We start from the raw sequence: 17633 nt of genomic DNA on the forward strand, positions 1-17633 counted from the left end.
GTCTAACTGGTAAACATTTAATTTTCAGGTTATGATATGTCTACCTTCATTAGGCGATATAGCAAATACTTGAATGAAAAAGCACTTTCTTACAGACTTGTAGCAGTTGACTTCACCAAAATGAAAAGAGGGTGAGAAATATTTTCCTTTTTGTCTTTCATTTCAGATATAAGAGATTACTAATAGTCATGTATATGCTTGCCGTAGAACTTTGCTGCCTTTTAAACTGTAGTTAAATACAGGGTACTAATCAGATCAAGGCATCATATGTTCTAGGTCACATGTACATTTATACATTTGGCATTTTACACATTGTAGGATAGATGGAGTGATGAGAACTATGAATACTGAAAAGCTTCTGAAAACCCTTCCAATTATTCAGAACCAGCTTGATGCGCTCCTTGATTTTGATGTAAGCACATTCTAAACTGTATTTCATTGTTAAAATATTTTATTTAATTGATATGGGAAGAAATTTATTGGTATTTTTCTCCCCACCAATACTTTTAATCTATCTCTCCACTTTCTACACAGGCAAATCCAAATGAATTAACCAATGGTGTAATAAACGCTGCCTTCATGCTTCTCTTTAAAGATTCCATTAGGCTTTTTGCAGCCTATAATGAAGGGGTTATTAACCTATTAGGTATGTGGAACTGGTGTGTATGTGTGCATATGTTCTTGAATCTTTAGGGGAAGACAGTGAGGGAGAAGTAGAAATTTAAAAGCAAATTGAGTCTGTTTAATAGCCTAACAAATTAAGGGCCAGATCCTGCTTCTGTTGAAGTCAGTGGTAACTTATCATTACTGTCAGTGACAGCAGGATTCACCTTAAAGACATTGATATAGGACTTATTATTTTTCAGGCTGAAGTGTAAATCTGAGTTATTCTTGCCTCAATTTCTATTTTAGTAATACTAGAAATGTGTTTTTGAATATTCCTTATAACCAGATTATAAAATAATGTAGCCTATAAGTACACTTTAATTGGGGGAGGGGCTCTAAAGTAGGTTGGCCTGTGCTGAGTTTACTGGGCATACACTTTTTAAAAAAAGGTTACTATTTATTTGCTGAATATACAGTGCCCAGTGCACATTGTTGGGTTTCCTATATCTTTGTTTTATCAACTTTAACAACTGGTGTTCATGGTCTTGTGCAGATTGTAGAGTTCTACCTTCTTGAGTTCTTGGCTATGGTTAACATATGTCAGATATGGTTTTTAAGTGGATTGTGCGTTCAAGAGTAACTAAGGGGGGGAAAAGTGAGAATCTTGCACAAAAAAAACAGTAAAGCAGTAAAATTTATTTAATAATTTTTGGATTCTGCTTTCACTCTCTTCCATTAAATCTGCCAGTGTTTTTCATTTTATTGATGCATTAAAATCTACAAGTTTCAGAGTATGAAAAATAAAACTCAGTACTCAAAAGGGTGCAAATGCTATTCCTGTTTGACAGGTTTACTCATAAGGATTCTGTGCATTAATATTGACAAGTCAAAAGTTGGATACATGTGAAAGTTAAGTTTTCATTTGAAATGCTTCCTTCAGATTTTATATCTCCATTTACAAACCACAAATGCATAGTATTGAGACGTTGATGTGTAGTTTAAAAATGCTTTAAAAATAGAAAATAGAGTGCATTTTTAATAAAGTCAGCTACTGCATTACTAGTGATTGAGTGCACCTCATGGACTGACTTTTTGCAAACATTTTTCTTCAAAATAAAGTCCTGCTTAGCTGACAAAGAATTTAAAAACAGATTAAACACTTGACATTCAGACCGACTACAACTGTCCACCAAGTTATAACTTGCTGAAATCAACAAACTCATTGTAAATATGGAGATTATTATGAGTAGTCTGAAACATGTTACTCTTAAAGATAACATGGCTTTCTATATTAGTTAATATCTCCTCCCCCTAAAATTATCTAAAGTTATTGTTTGCAGTGTTGTATCTTTTTAAATCTCTTGCGTTAGTGTGAAAGTTTTCTTCTGGAGTTTTTGGGGGGAGAAGGGTTTGGGGTATTTTTGTGCCTTTTTTACAAATATCCTTTTTTTCACTCTTCAGAAAAGTATTTTGATATGAAGAAGACCCAGTGCAAAGAAGGTTTGGATATTTACAAAAAGTTCCTAGCCAGGATGACCAAACTGTCAGAATTCCTCAAAGTAGCAGAGGTAAATAAACTTATGTTTATTAAAAGGGTGTCATTTAGCTATCTGTACTGGTACAGTAGTCCCATCACAAACAGTCTAATGTTTGTGTGATTTGCTGTGCAAAATAAAACTTCTGTAGGTTGCTGAATCTGAATATCGCTTAAATGCTTTTTTTATATTGAGTGATATTTTTAAGGCACCTTTCTTTGCCTAACAATTACTAACAGCACAGTAAACCTTTCTGTCTAAAATGCTACTAAGAAGCTGCTTTTCCACATTGATTAGTAGATGGAAATGACTGGGCTGGATGATACTTAAAATATTTACAAAGTATTCCTTTGATATTTCTGCTCCAAATAGAGCATAAATTCAAGCAAGCTGTGTTATTTCCTCTTACAGTAAATCTCAGCATTTTTGCATGAAACAGTGCAAATAGAAATATGGTTTGAGCTGGTTTGAGATATACACTGAAATTCTAGCTTAAAGCTTGTGTTAGAATTGGCATGAACAATGTACCAGTTCAGAAAGTTATTCATGTCCCTTTTGATACCTTAGCTTCTGTGTAACATTCAGACCCCACAGTTTTTCTTTTCATTGCCGCTGCATGTAGTAATGTACATTTTTTTCCCCCCTTTTTTGTGAACCCAGCAAGTTGGAATTGATCAGGGTGACATTCCAGATCTTACTCAGGTCAGTGTACATTTCATATTAATTTAACCCAGTTCTTTTGTCCTTTGTGTTTTAATGGTTAATGTATATCATATTCATCCTGAGAATATATTCTCTTCCATATATTTATATATGGAAATATACATGTTCACTTTTTCCATAGATTGTTATATGTACACAGTTCTTAAACGGTTCTGCAATTCTTTAATAAGAGTTCTGTTTTAAAGCAGTGACATTTATCTGGTTTATTGGGATAGTTTTACTAAAACAGAAGTTTTTCCTTTGAATCCTTTGTGAATCTGCCTCTCAAGTACACAGGCGTACTGGGCCACATCTTGAGGAAAACACTCAACTCCATTCAAGCAACAGGTTTCATACAAAGTTACACAGCAGTACATACCTGTATCTTAAGCTTTGTTACTCAGCTATGGAAGCTTTTCCAAGGTCCACAAAGATAACAGTGTAGGTCTACTGATATTTATATTGGCACCAGCCATATGTTCAGCACACAAATAGTCCCTGCTCCCCAAAAACTTTAATGATGGGAGACACTGGGAAATCGGGTGGTGAGGGTAATTTACAAGGCAGAATAAACTAGGCTGATTCTAGGTATTTTAATAAATTGGAATGGGGACAGTACAGATGGAATCAGTATGTATAATCAATTTAGAGAAACATTGACCATCCTTATAAGAACAGACCTTTTTATTTTATTATGGAAAGTGTTATTACGGCACCCAACTGTCTGTCTTTGTGCCATTCATTGTTCTGTACAGTATACCTCCATCTGATCTTGTACTAATTTTTTAACAAACTAAATAGCACTAGTCTCTGATCTTTCTTTGTGAAAATTTCCCACTCCTATCAATGTTGTTAATATTCATTACCCTTTTTGGGGGACTTTGCTATTTCTTTGTAATAAAACAGTCTGGATTTCTTGAAATAGTTGATTTCTCTTTGCCTGGTCTAAGTGGACCAACAAAAACACTGCCTGTCTTTCTTCTGTACCAGTCTAAACACTTGTTAGTTCCTTTCAGCGATTTATTGGTATGTACTTCATAGGCAGCTGTAGAAGTGGCCATCAGATCTCTAGAGACCAAAGATGAGGACTTCTAACTGGCCAAGAAACTCACATTTCTGGACTTGCTCTCTTATTTCTGAGAGTCCATGTCTATTCTAATCCAGTCAATTTATGGAGCCATGACTGTGTTGACGACAGGGAGTCTTGTGTGTAAAACAATGGAGAGAAAATTCTCGCTCTAAAGCCAAACTAGCAAACCTGCCTTTAAGGGCAGGGCTATTTTCAAGGAGGTGTTGAAAAAGTCTAGGATCATCTGAAACATTGTTAATGGTATTAAACTGGGTCAATCAGTGTTGAGGGGAAATTTCAATTGAGTTAAACTAACTTGAAGTAAAAAAGGCACCTATTTTTGCCCATGTAGACAAGGCTTTTAATCAGTGACTGGTTACTTTTTTCTTACATCTTACTAAGAACTAAATCAGTGCTGGATTTTGGTGTGGTTTATTCTTCTACTTTATTAGCTGCTTGCTTCTGTTCATCCATTTGTCAGTAGTTCAGATGCCTCATTCACTCAATCTTAAGCACTTCAGAGAGAGATTAAGGTTTCCAGATATAGAAAGACTTTGTAAATTTATTTGTTATTTTAAACACATTTATTGATGTCTACTGTTGAGCTGTTTCACTTTTTAAAAAACTCTGTACTGTGGCATTTTAAAAGCTAGCTTTTTGCTAGGGATAGTGGAATGCTGGAGAAGTCTGCTTAAAAAAAAAAAAAAAAAAAAAAAGAAATATAACACTTTTTTTTGTCCTGACTGAAAACTATCACCGTATGGTCAGTTTTAATGTCTAGATTATAAGAACTGCTGGTATCATGTGCTGATTTTAGTTCACAGATGGATCTGAGAAAAGAGGGAGGGAATGTTAACTTGCCATAAAGATATGAGTGGTAAAGGAATAGCAATTAATATTCTACGTTAGTGTGAGTGCAGTAAAACTATTTTTTTGCTTCCAATAAAGTGGTTATGTGGGTCATACTTCAGTTTCTGAAAGGTAGTTTCCCCGTTGTACTGAGATAATTGTTTGCTCACACTGATTGAAAGGATTTATCATCTGATTTAAATTTGTTTATGGATTTTAGACAAATGAAAGTATAGCCTGCCTTTTTTTTTTTGCTACTGTAGCTAGAGAATTAACACTTTCTGTAAGCACTCCCCCAGTTTTGGGGCATGCTAATTAGAGCTGAGTATAATTAACTGACCTGCCTTGTTACTGAAGTGCTTAACACAGCTAATGCTGTTGCTAGAAAATTCCAATCTTTGTTCTGTACATGTGCCCAATTTGGGGAAACTTCTGTTTCATAAACTAGCATTTAGTGATCATGTTTGCATATACTGATTGAAAAGGGGATATTGCCAAAAAATGAATCTTGCAAATCGAATTCAAGTGTATGATCTAAAAAGAAATGCATAATTGCTTAGTGGGTGGATGGGAGAATTAATCTGTACACAAGATGGTAATGCATTGTTATCAAGCAGATGTTTTATGAGAACTTTAACTTTAGGCACCCAGCAGCTTGCTTGAAGCATTGGAACAGCATTTGGCTTCTCTAGAGGGGAAAAAAACGAAAGAAGTCTCAGCTGCCAGCAGGTAAGCATCAAGTGGATCACAAAGGTGTCTTATATTTTAATTCTCTTTATACTGAGGTATTTTAAGTATCGGTAAGTTTTTGAGGTCTTCCCTGAGATACTCGCATCCTCCTAGAAGTAAGTGGAAGGAAACAATGTGTTTTCCTTTTCTAGTAAGTGTGTGGAAAGCATAGACTAACGCTTTATTAATAGTGTTGCTCTGTTAGTAGAGGATATCCCTTGAATGTACATTAAATGTTCTTATCTAGTGCATTTTAACATACAACTGTAGTAGCAAAGTGCTGAGCTGAGGCCACATGTAATAGCGTTCTCAACGTTTTTACCTTACCTGTTAAAGTAGTCTGACAAGTCATAAGAATTTGACTGGCTTTTAAAGTACACACATGCCTTCAGTGCTTGCTATCTAGTGTGTATATTGCAGAATACAAGTTCTTCTAAAGATGTATCAGTTGTGTTAATTAACCTTATTGTGTAATTCCTTAACCCCAGAATATGGATTACCCTACAACCTTTATTTTATTTATTTTGCTCTCTTGTGGCATTATTGTTGCATAAAATAGTTCAGAAGCCTCTAAGAACTTGTCACTTCCTGAAAATTTCTTCAGAGAAACTTATGGTGAGTGGTGAAATATTTCCCAGTATCTGAAGGAGTTCCATGTAGGAGTTTGTTTAGAAACCTAATATTAGGGAGATAAGATTTTTTATTTGAATAATCTTCCTCAATATTTGCAGCAGAAACCCTGTAGAATTGTCTTACTGTGCAGAATGAGAAACTGAAGCAGATTGTTTTAATTGTTCACGATGGATGAAAAACAAAAATAAATGTATTAAATACAGATAATGACTATTAAATTAGATTTGTAAAGATTTTTAATTTCAGTAGTCTTAAAGGGGTTTTAAACACAAGGAGTCTTTTTTTCTTATTTGATCTGTAACATGTCATTATTGTATTTTTTCTTTTCTTTTGAATTTGGAGAGAACAGGAATCAAGATGTCCTGAGCTCTAATCCAGATTCTGCCACTGACTTGCTCCATAGCCTTGAGCAAGTTATTTTGCGACTTGCAAAATCAGCAGTTGTGACTACCTAATAATTTGTACAGTGCTAAGTGTTAAGTAATATTTATTCATGACCTCATGATCATTGTCCTTCTGCCTGAGTATTGGATACGACTTCTTCAGGACCTTGCAATACTCCTATACAGTATGCCTTGTGGTAATTAAGAGATGGAAGGACCCCATCATGGGATGCACTTCCCAGTCCAAGCAGCAAGCTATTAGACTTGTAAATTAAAGGTAGACCCAATCTGTTGAAGATATCAGCGCTTTTGGCCTATGTCACCAACTTTACTTTTGTAAAAGTTGTATTGCTTTTAAAATAGAGATTTAATGAGTTGCAGAAGGTGTAAGTGATGGATGCAGAGAGTTGGGAATGTGTTTATGGAAATTATCTCCTCTCCCACTGTTGTTGTGGGATTGCAGGAAAATAATAATCTTTAAGGGCAAATTTCTCCTGTCAGATACATGTGGGCCATTCTCACTACTGTCTGTTCATCCTTTCACATAGGCAGCGTAACTGATGTTACTTCAGATCCTCCTGTGCCTCCTATGTCAATAAGAACAGGAGTACTTGTTGCACCTTAGAGATTGACAAATTTATTTGCGCATAAGCTTTCGTGGCTCAAATAAATTTATCTCTAAAGTGCAACAAGTACTCCTGTTCTTTTTGTGGATTAAGACTACACATCTGATATTCCGAAATATGTCGATAGGCTATCCCTCAGCCCATGCCGCTTCCCACAGCACCCATTGGCCTGGGACAGTGAACCATGGCCAGGGGAGCCACGATCAGCTGAACCTGCAGATGTGGCAAGTAAACAAACTGGCCCGCCCTCTGAGGACTTACACTGGCTGGCTGCATGCCAAAGGTTGCCGATTTCTGGGCTATGTGAAGATGTTTCTGTGTCCTGCAGTCTCTCAGCATGTGGTAGACTTCAACCAGTAGGCAAATCCAGACCCAGCTATGGTATTCTGGGATCTGATTAATTGTCAAATGCAAATTTTGCTTCTTTCTTCCACCTTGCCTGAATGCACCTAGCATAGGTTCCTAATTGTGATTAGCATTATCTGAACTCAAAAGCCAGACACTATGGTTACACTTGCTCAGATAGCATGATGATGATCAAAAGCATGGTATGCAAACTTAAAATCATAGTCATGCTGGAAATTGAAGAGCACAGCCATTAGTTTTTAAGATTGTTCATGACATGTTATTCCAAAATTAGTGCTTATTACACATAGGTAAAAAATGCAAATCCTCTACTGGATATTGTTTCAAGTCCTGTTTAGTTACCAAGTAGTTGCAGCTTTCTATAACAGATACTGCTTGCATATGATCCCATGATATTTTTGATATGCTAACCAAATTCCACTGTGCTAATGGCCGTTAACCAGCCTTCATAGGACAGCCACTAATCAGGAATGCCATGTTGCTTTTGCTGCACTGATAGGTAAGCCATGCTTGCCATATATATGGCAGAAAAATCATGCTAACAGTCAGCCATTCAAAATTCTATCTCCCCACCTTAAAATGGGGCATGTCCCCATTTGGCTCCTTACCAAGCTGTGCGTTTGGATGGGATGATCACAAATCCATTTATTCTTCCTACTGAAAGATGCGTTGTCACTTGAATGATGAGGTGAGGAAGAGATGGATATAGTTTTAGCTTCTTCACCAAAAGATACAACAATATGTACAATCCATGTTTGTGATAGTTGGACAAAACTCCTTTTTTGGCAAACCCCTTTTTTGAGAGATGAAGTCAACATAGGTGTGCACATTTTTCAGACAACCACAGTTCTGCATTGCAGCAGAGTCATCACTTGAGCCTCTTACCTCAGATTTTCACAAGTAGCTGAGAGGATTTGTCTCTACAGCATCAAGTGTGTGTGGGTGCATGCTAGCTAGCCAGCTCCTTACAGATTTAAAAGTGCTGTTTCTCATGTCAATATAAAATGCTAACACATACCTGTTTATGTATGCCATTTGCAATTTTGTTCAACTTATTTAAAGTATCATATTTACAGCAGGTATATAAATTGTGTGGCAAAATCATAAACATCCTATATGAAATTCTGTACTTGATTATTGATCTGATATCTCTTCAGCTGAAACCGTGGAAAAATAATTAATTCTACACTTGTCCCCATCATTACACTTGCCCCAAATGTACAGTGTTATGCATTTGCTGTTTTTCCTCACCAAAAGGTGATTGTATTTAGTGCTGAGTCCAGAGACACATAGTATGCTATCTATGAAGCACTTCAGGTGCCTTTTTGGATGCAAATTGAAGGTCACAATTTAAAAAATCATTCTCTTGATAAAACTTTATTTTAGAGCGAGCACCCTATCCAGTGCTGTTTCCACACTTGCCAACACAGGAATGTCATTTAGCAAAATGGATGAGAGAGAGAAACAGCAAGCTTTGGAGGAAGAACAAGCTAGACTGCAAGCGCTTAAGGTATTCTGTCTTTTAAGGATTGGTATTCCAGGACCCGATGGTTTAAATATTTTGTGTGTAGAATCCTGGTCTCATTGAAGTCAATGGAGAAACTTCCACTGACTTCAGTGGGACCAGATTTTCCCCTAAATATGCAAGCATGGTGGCTTCCAGTAAATAATGGCTCTTACCATGATTGCATAACTTGATAACTAAAATCTGAACACTTTATTCACCTATACTTCTAAAATAGACTGGATACACATTTTGTCAGAATACGTTGTCCACATAGGTTTTTATATTTAGGATGATTTAGCAAGTATAGCTCTAGGAAACAGATTCTTGTCCCCATAAGCTAGAATCCTGGGGCAAGAGCCATATTACTACTCATAATGCTCCAGTGTGGACAGGAAAATAGTTGACTCCCTTGTCCATGAAAATATAGAAAGGCAAAAGTGTTAATCTTGCAGCACAGTTTATTTTTCAATCCCAGGGCACATCTATGTTCTTTTTAAATTACAGTTTTGACAAACTAGTGGCCTGTATCAGGAAAATGAACTTGTTTTTTGTTTTTGTTTTTTTCGTCTGTCCCGCGTCCCCCTTTTGGTTCCTTAAAGACTCTTCCTTTATCTGCCCTCTGTTACTTGCTCAGAGGCCCCACGGTAGTATGCCACTATTGTTGGAGAGCTGGACATTAGTCCTTCAAAATCATATTTCTGTAGCAGCTCCCTCTGGGGAATGTGGTGTAATATAGAGAAACATAACTAGTATAGACATGTTCTTGGTGAGATAAAGTGAGCTAGGCAGTTGATGAGTATTTTTGGGGCATTTCTGTCTTATTGTTAAATTAACTTTGGGGGGGTGCAAAAAAGGAGCACTTCTTTGTGCTTGGAATTTGCCATCAAGTTTGGTAGGACATGTGGGCTGGTTTGCTGTATTCGAAATCTAGACTTCGTTGCTCGCTGACTAGGCTAGATTTCCCTTTATAGGGGAGAAGGAGGCAGGTTAAATTATTGATATGGAGCAGAGATCTTAATTAAATGCAAAAATAAAATTTTGCTGGCAGTTGCCTTCTGGAATGAAAAGCTCTCCTAGTACTATCAACATGTTTTTGTTTTTTTCTTCAAATAACTCATTTATTTTTCAGAATTCCCATTGACATGCATAGAAAAGAGATTCCATTGACTTAAATAGAATTTCAAAAACAAACATGCACCCAAGCAGAGGTGTTGTCAGGAAAAGGAAGGCAGAGTAGACTTCATGAAGTCTTCTAGGAACTTCAAACGCTGTCAGATATAACAATGATGGACAGAAGTATAAAAACCTAAAGTAGATACTCATCAGAAATGTGTCTAGTACAAATAAATTTTTAGAGATGGGTATTCATAATCAGTTCGTCTCCACCCTATACAGGATAGTTTATAAAGATACACCTTTTATCTAGTGTTAGCTATGTAACTTTGGAATGTTCCAGAGGTCAGGAACCTTCTTGCAGGAGAAGTTAGTTCCTTTTACATAGCAAATGTTAGTAATCTAAACACTGTAAAGCGTATGCCTATCATACAGTGATAGGTGCTATATAAATGTATGCCACAGTAGACAATAAGCATGTACTATGGGACCAACAGCATGAGTCAAATATGGTGTGCTAGCTTCAAAACTAAACATCTTGGCATTTGTTCTTTGTCAGATTCTTGATGTTTCAACATAATTTTTGAGATTTCCACTTTTCCCTTAATATTTCAGCTAGCAATAATTCAGCTAGCTATATTTCTTATTTCGTGGGCATCCCTAAAGAATATGTGATTGGTGTTAATCAAGCCTTTATTACTAAAAATCCTTCTTGAAAAATAGTACTTTCGAAGATTGAATAGCTAGTACAGTTAAGTTTAAATTAATTAGTATGTCTCTCTTAATTTATCTTTCAGGAGCAGCGGTTAAAAGAGATTTCTGTAGTATCAAATTCCACTTCTACATCAGCATCTCCAAGCACCTTATCAGGGAAAAGTGTGAATACCACTACAGCTGTTGACCTCTTCGCAGCACCAGCACCAACAACCAGTAGGTGAGGGACACTTTATTCCCTAAGCAAGTGTAAAACACTGCCTTGGCCAATTGCTTGAAAAATTGAAAGGCATAGATAAACTTTACAGAATATATTTCTCAAGAGTCAGAAAAATCTTATGGCTGACTGTGAGATTTTCTTGATATTAGACCAAACTTTAAATGCCTCACTTGAGAGTGTGTGGGGTAGGAGTTGGAGCGGGAAACAGTTATGTCCTGTAGCACCATTCTTGGCCTTCACTATGACTTCCAGAAAAGTAAACATGGAAACACATGAATTACTCTGTAATTCTAATAGTCCAGTAAAATGAAATTGCATCTTGGAGGCTGTAGCAAACAAAAATATTTTGTGCAAACCACATACTTCAAAAATTGCATTAAATGCATATTGGATATATTTTTAGCTGTTGGTATTTCTAGGAGTTGGGACATGTGCAGACACTTAAAAACAAAAAACAAACTCCATTCTTTAATCTGCTCAGGAAATTTAAATCAGATAACAGACCAAATGCTGCTTAATAATTAACTTGTGTAGCTCATACTTTTTTTCTCTATTTTCAGCATGCCTAACCTTTCCAGTGATCTCTTTGATCTTCAGCCAGCATTTGTTCCAACTGTACAGAGTACTCCAGCTATAGCAACATCAGCAAGCAGTGCATGGGGGGGAGGTAAGTTACTATGGTGGTTTAACAGAATAAATAATAACCTTAGTATCTGGGAATTCATCAGTTATCTGACTAAAACAAAAACTCATGCTTAAGGATTAAGTTGTATGTTCAGTTAACTGCCAGAAATCCAAATACTTTTTCTTACTTTGATAAGAGATGAAACTGGTCATCTTAAAGTTGATATTAAATTTAAATGCATTAAAGAACATTGCATTCTGTATTTTAGAGAAATTACACATGTTGTTCTGTTTATGGCAGAAAACAGATTTGGAGCACAGTTAACAAACTCCTGTTTAAATTTGCAAACTTAAAAAAAAATTATTTCTCTGACAAATATGTGAAATCTAGAGTTGGTTTTATTCTTTTACTGCAAACAATGGACTTGAGGAGCATTTCTTCTAGTAGAGCCATAGTAAAGCTATGGAATTAAAATTTAGATGATTGTTTTAGTATTAATGTGTGAAGTAGAGTAGATTACAGCTTGCTCCACTGCAGCTACAGCAATTGGCTTTGCAATTTTTGATGATAGTAAAAATTGATACTTCATCGTAAACAAAGCAATTTAGCTGGGAAAACACAGAGCCAAATTCTGTCCTTCCATTTGGACATGCATCTCTCATTAACTTCAGTTACTTCAACTTGCACATGCACAACTGCCATTGAATTACCTGAGGGAAGAACTTGTTAACTAACAAGGTGCAGTTTTTATAAACACTTAAATAGGGAAATGTTGCCACCGCTAAAACTGGTAGTATGTTAGTCAGTGGAGCTGTGAATGAACCCAGTGCCATTTGCTAAGCTTGAAGGCCCAGGAATGTGTCTCCATAGTTAGTGCCTTCTGGGAATTCAGTTCACAAGTGAGTAAATGTCTTTTTTTCTTAACAGGATGATGATGTGAAAAACATCAGAATTAAATATTGCCCCTTGAGGCAAGGATACTGGTATGAGTTTCAGTAAAACTGTTCTGCCCAACTCAGACACCGTGTGGGAAAACTTAAAGCTAGACATCTATTTCAAATAAGTTTGCTTAACCCCAGTTCTGGGAAACTTTCATATTGTGATGTTCACAATCTCTGTGCTTCTCTGTGTGCTATATGAACCCTAGATTCTCTTCTTTCCTTTCTTTATTACTTCTATATCTGAAAGGTCCTTTCTCATCCTCAAATGGTTGTGTTGGTTCTCCATCCCATCTGGACATCTTTGACATGAAGCCAGTTGAAGAAGCTGTAAAATCTACTGTCCCTTTCGTCTCTTCCACCTTTACCTCCAAACAAACAGTGGAACAGTTTAGTGGTAAAACATCCTCTAATTTCTTTCCAAATGGAGACAATAGTGATAGCAAACTGGATTGCATAACTTGGTGTGTTTCTAATCCCTTCTAATATTAAAAATAAGTGCTATTAATTTTTTTAATCTCTTGACAGCTCGATCGTGCAATTAATCACCCTGTTAAATAATAGAATACCATTTATTTAAATATTTTTTGATGTTTTCTACATTTTCAAATATATTGATTTCACTTACAACACAGAATACAAAGTATACAGTGCTCACTTTATATTTTTTGATTACAAATATTTGCTCTGTAAGAAAAGAAATAGTATTTTTCAATTCACTAGTAAAAGTACTGTAGTGCAATCTCTTTATCATGAAAGTTGAACCTAGAAATGTAGAATTTTATGTACAAAAAAAGTATTCAAAAATAAAACAATGTAAAATTTTAGTCTTCAAGTCCATTCAGTCCTACTTCTTCTTCAGCCAATCACTCAGACAGATGCATTTGTTTACATTTGCAGGAGATAATGCTGCCTGCTTTTTGTTTACAATGTCACCTGAAAGTGGGAACAGTCATTCTCATGGCACTGTCGTAGCCAATGTGGCAAGATATTTACATGCCAAATGCACTAAAGATTCATATGTCCCTTCATGCTTCAACCACCATTCCAGAGGACATGCGTCCATGCTGATGATGGGTTCTGCTCAATAACAATCCAAAGCAGTGTGGACCGACGCATGTTCATTTTCATTATCTGAGTCAGATGCCACCAACAGAGGGTTTATTTTCTTTTTTGGTGCTTCAGGTTCTGTAGTTTGCGCATCATATTGTATTGCTCTTTCAAGACTTCTGAAAGCATGCTCCACAGCTCATCCCTCTCAAATTTTGGAAGGCACTTCAGCTTCTTAAATCTTGGGTCGAGGGCTGTAGCTGTCTTTAGAAATCTCACATTGCTACTTTCTTTGTGTTTTGTGAAATCTGCAGTGAAAGCGTTCTTAAAATGAACATGTGTTGGGTCATCATCCGAGACTGCTATAACATGAAATATATGGCAGAATGCAGGTAAAACAGAGCAGGGGACATACAATTCTCCCCCAGGAGTTCAGTCAAAATTTAATTAACACATTTTTTAACACACATCATCAGCATGGAAGCATGTACTCTGGAATGATGGTTGAAGTATAAAGGGGCATGTGAATGTTTAGTATACCTGGCACATAAATTCCTTGCAATGCCAGCTGCAAAAGTGCCATGCATATACCTGTCCTCATTTTCTGGTGACATTGTAAATAAGTGGGCAGCATTATCTCCTGTAAATGTAAACAAACTTGTTTGTCACAGTGACTGGCTGAACAAGAAATAGGACTGAGTGGACTCGTTGGCTCTGAAGTTTTAGGTTTTGTTTTTGAGTGCAGTTATGTAACACAAAAATCTACCTTTGTAAGTTGCACGTTCATGATGAAAGTGGCTCCCTGCAGCGGCTGGAGCCTCTGGCCCTTTAAATCCCTGCCCCACCCCGGCTGCCAGAGCCCTGGTGGGGATTTAAAGGGCCTGGGGCTCCAGCCACTGCAGGGAGCCCCGGTCCCTTTAAATCACCGCCGGACCTGTGGCAGCAGGGCTCTGTCGGGGATTTAAAGGGCCCGGGGCTCCACATGAATTCAGATATAACGCAGTAAAGCAGCAGGGCTCAGGTGGCACTTTAAAGGCCCAGGGCTCCCCGCTGCTTTACCGCGTTATATCTGAATTCGTGTTACATCAGGTCACATTCTATCGGGGTAGAGGTGTATTTCTTCTGTTTATCATTTTTACAGTGCAGATATTTATTTATAATATAAAGTACACTTTGATTTCAATTACACAACATAATATATATGAAAATGTAGAAAAACATCCCAAATAGTTAATAAATTTCAATTCGTATCCTATTGTTTAACAGTACAATTAAAATTCTTATTAATTGCGATTAAATTTTTTAGTTAATCACGTGCGTTAACTGCGATTAATCGACAGCCCTAATAAGAACTGTTTTGGATTGCCATAATTTCAACCAAATAATTATATTATAGTTTCAGATCTCATAATGCAAGTAAATATTCACATTTAAAATGTTGATTATATGTCTAGATTTGAAAGTAACTGGTTTATATTTGTTTCTCTGCTTGATGTGATCCAAGTATCCAAACATTTCTGCATTCATTCATTTTTACTGCCTTTCTCTCAAAATTCCTTTGGACATCATTCTTTAAAATTCAGGAATGAACATATTTGAGGTTTCCAGATTTGCTATATTTGGTAGATACTGGATTCTTCCTTTTTTTATTTCTTGAAACACAATTTCAAGTCTGTGTGGTAACAATTAACTTTCAGGTTTTTTGTTATTCTCTTCTCTCCAATCTACATTTCCTTTCTTTTTTGCATGAAGATGAATTTAGTGGTCATAAATCTACATACACTTGTATGTTCTCCTTTGGCAATTGATAACTTTTTTTAGCTTTCTGGGTTCATTACAGGTGGACTGTACAGATGGCTTTACTGTATATCTAATAATTTTTAAATTTATATTTTAGGATTTCCTCTTCATTCAGCTCCTCAGAGCACGACCTCTTCCATAATTAATGTGGATTTTGATGCTGTATTTGGAGGAAAGTCAACGGCACATGAGTACAGGACCACAAGTGGTAAAAACATCTTACATTAACAAACTTAAGATGACTGCTGAGAATGCAAAATTAAACTTATAAATTGAACATAGGTTTGGTAATTTAACAAATCACTTTCATAATAGCTAGCTTGTTTGAGTTCTACTGTAAAAATAAAAATAAATTTTTTTCTCTCCCGCCTTCTCCACCTTTTTCCTCCCATGCAATTTTCCGTTGTGGCCCACTGGATCTCTCTTAATGGGTAAGTTTACATATCAAACTGTTTTAAACACATATAATGGATAACACATTCTGTGCACAAATATTTTAATACAGTTTCTGCTGGTCACTAGTAGCTTGATGTGTTCTTGGAAGGTGAAGTTTTTTTACAATTTAATGCAAGTTATTAATAGCAGCCTGCCCAAGGAAGTATCATGTTGCTATGCTTTTGTGACCGAACGCTTTTAGATTATTTTGTAACACTGTTCTGTCAAGTACTTTTTTTTTTTTTCACTGAAATTTTTCAGCTTTGTATGAAACTTACGTACTTTTTCAGGTCAAATTACACTGCTCTACAGCCAAAATGCTTCTGAAATAAATGTAGTCCAACTTTACTAATTCTGGGTCACGGAGAACGAAAATGATGCTTAAAATTGTTGATTGGCTCTAGTTTTCAAGATATGCTATTGGGTCAGTATATATGACCCTTGACTTGGGAATGGCGGAGGATAAGTGAGTTATAAAGGGAAGGGATCTCAATTTAAACCAGAAATGACTAAAATACATCTTTGACTGGATCTATGAATAAATCTATGACTGGGTTTGGACAGTACTTGCTTTTTAGGCAAAACAATGAATGATGCAATCTGAAGCTGGTATTGCGTCATACATGATATGAATTGCATCACGTTATTCCTAGAAGTCATGGATGATGCAATCATAACGAAGCTTACATCACTTTGCTGAACAAATTGCCCTATATCAGCTCTAGAAATCATACAGTGTCGTGCTCTCTTATTTGTCAGTGTTTGATTTTGCAAAGGGACACATTTCTGTTTAGCCAAAGTGAGCAGAGATGCCTCGTACTTGTGCGAACAGTGCAGATAACTTCTGCTATGTTTGTGGTGAAGTGACTTTTGCATCACAAAAGCGCAGTATAACCACTATGGTTAAGAGAGCCTATCACCTTTATTTTTGCTGCCAAATTGGAGATCAGGACAAGACGTGGGCCCCACACATATGCTGCAACACTTGTGCAACAAATCTTCGCCAGTGGTTGAACAGGAAAAGGAAATCTATGCCTTTTGCAGTGCCAATGATTTGGAGAGAGCCAACAGATCATACCAGCAGTTGTTACTTCTGCATGGTGCCTCCAGTTGGGAAAGGTGTGTCATAGAAGAAAAAGTGGACTGTGCATTATCCAAACATTCCATCAGCTATACGCCCAGTGCCCCACGGAGAAGGACTGCCGGTTCCTGATGCACCAGAATCCTTCTCACTTGAGTCAGATGAGGAAGAGGATGAAACTTCTGGTCCTGAACCATCACTGTCACAGGACCCACATTTTCTCCCATCCTCCTCCTCTGAACCACACCTCATAACACAAGGTGAACTGAATGATCTTGTCAGGGATTTGGAACTACCCAAGAGTAAGGTAGAGCTGTTGGGCTCCAGACTACAGCAGTGGAATCTCCTGGCAGGCTATCAGGGCAAATGGAGCCCATCAATGCTTGCAGATTATTGCTGGACAGTGACAAGAGATGCTCCATTTAATGAATACAAGAGACAAGCCAAGAAGCGCCGAGTAGACACTGAATAGGACTAAACTATGTACATAATAGTTTTTTTGCCTTTTGTTTCATAATAAATTTTATTTATATAACCCTTTTGCTGATTTTTAAAGCATTACATAAACAGAACAGGTGAAATATTATCATGTAAAGCAACCATAAACACATGAAAAGACCTAGGTTTACAATTTATGATTAAAACTCTACTA

At 36.6% G+C, this 17633-nt stretch overlaps 1 protein-coding gene across 4 annotated transcripts in view; it reads left to right on the plus strand.

Moving 5' to 3' along the window:
• LOC127056539 (phosphatidylinositol-binding clathrin assembly protein-like) overlaps positions 1–17633 on the plus strand; it is a 47214-nt gene that overhangs the window by 19323 nt on the left and 10258 nt on the right. For 2 of the 4 annotated variants that reach the window (XM_050964504.1, XM_050964505.1), the window contains exons 4-14: positions 29–131; positions 319–412; positions 535–646; positions 2068–2174; positions 2802–2843; positions 5405–5490; positions 8885–9008; positions 10916–11052; positions 11613–11719; positions 12866–13012; positions 15563–15673. In XM_050964504.1, the coding sequence (XP_050820461.1) occupies positions 29–131; positions 319–412; positions 535–646; positions 2068–2174; positions 2802–2843; positions 5405–5490; positions 8885–9008; positions 10916–11052; positions 11613–11719; positions 12866–13012; positions 15563–15673 (1170 nt within the window). The remainder of the gene's footprint in view (positions 1–28; positions 132–318; positions 413–534; positions 647–2067; positions 2175–2801; positions 2844–5404; positions 5491–8884; positions 9009–10915; positions 11053–11612; positions 11720–12865; positions 13013–15562; positions 15674–17633) is intronic. The other 2 variants (XM_050964506.1, XM_050964507.1) reach the window with 1 other exon arrangement.

Source organism: Gopherus flavomarginatus, chromosome 8 (assembly GCF_025201925.1).
Source record: "Gopherus flavomarginatus isolate rGopFla2 chromosome 8, rGopFla2.mat.asm, whole genome shotgun sequence".
NCBI lineage: Eukaryota > Metazoa > Chordata > Testudines > Testudinidae > Gopherus > Gopherus flavomarginatus.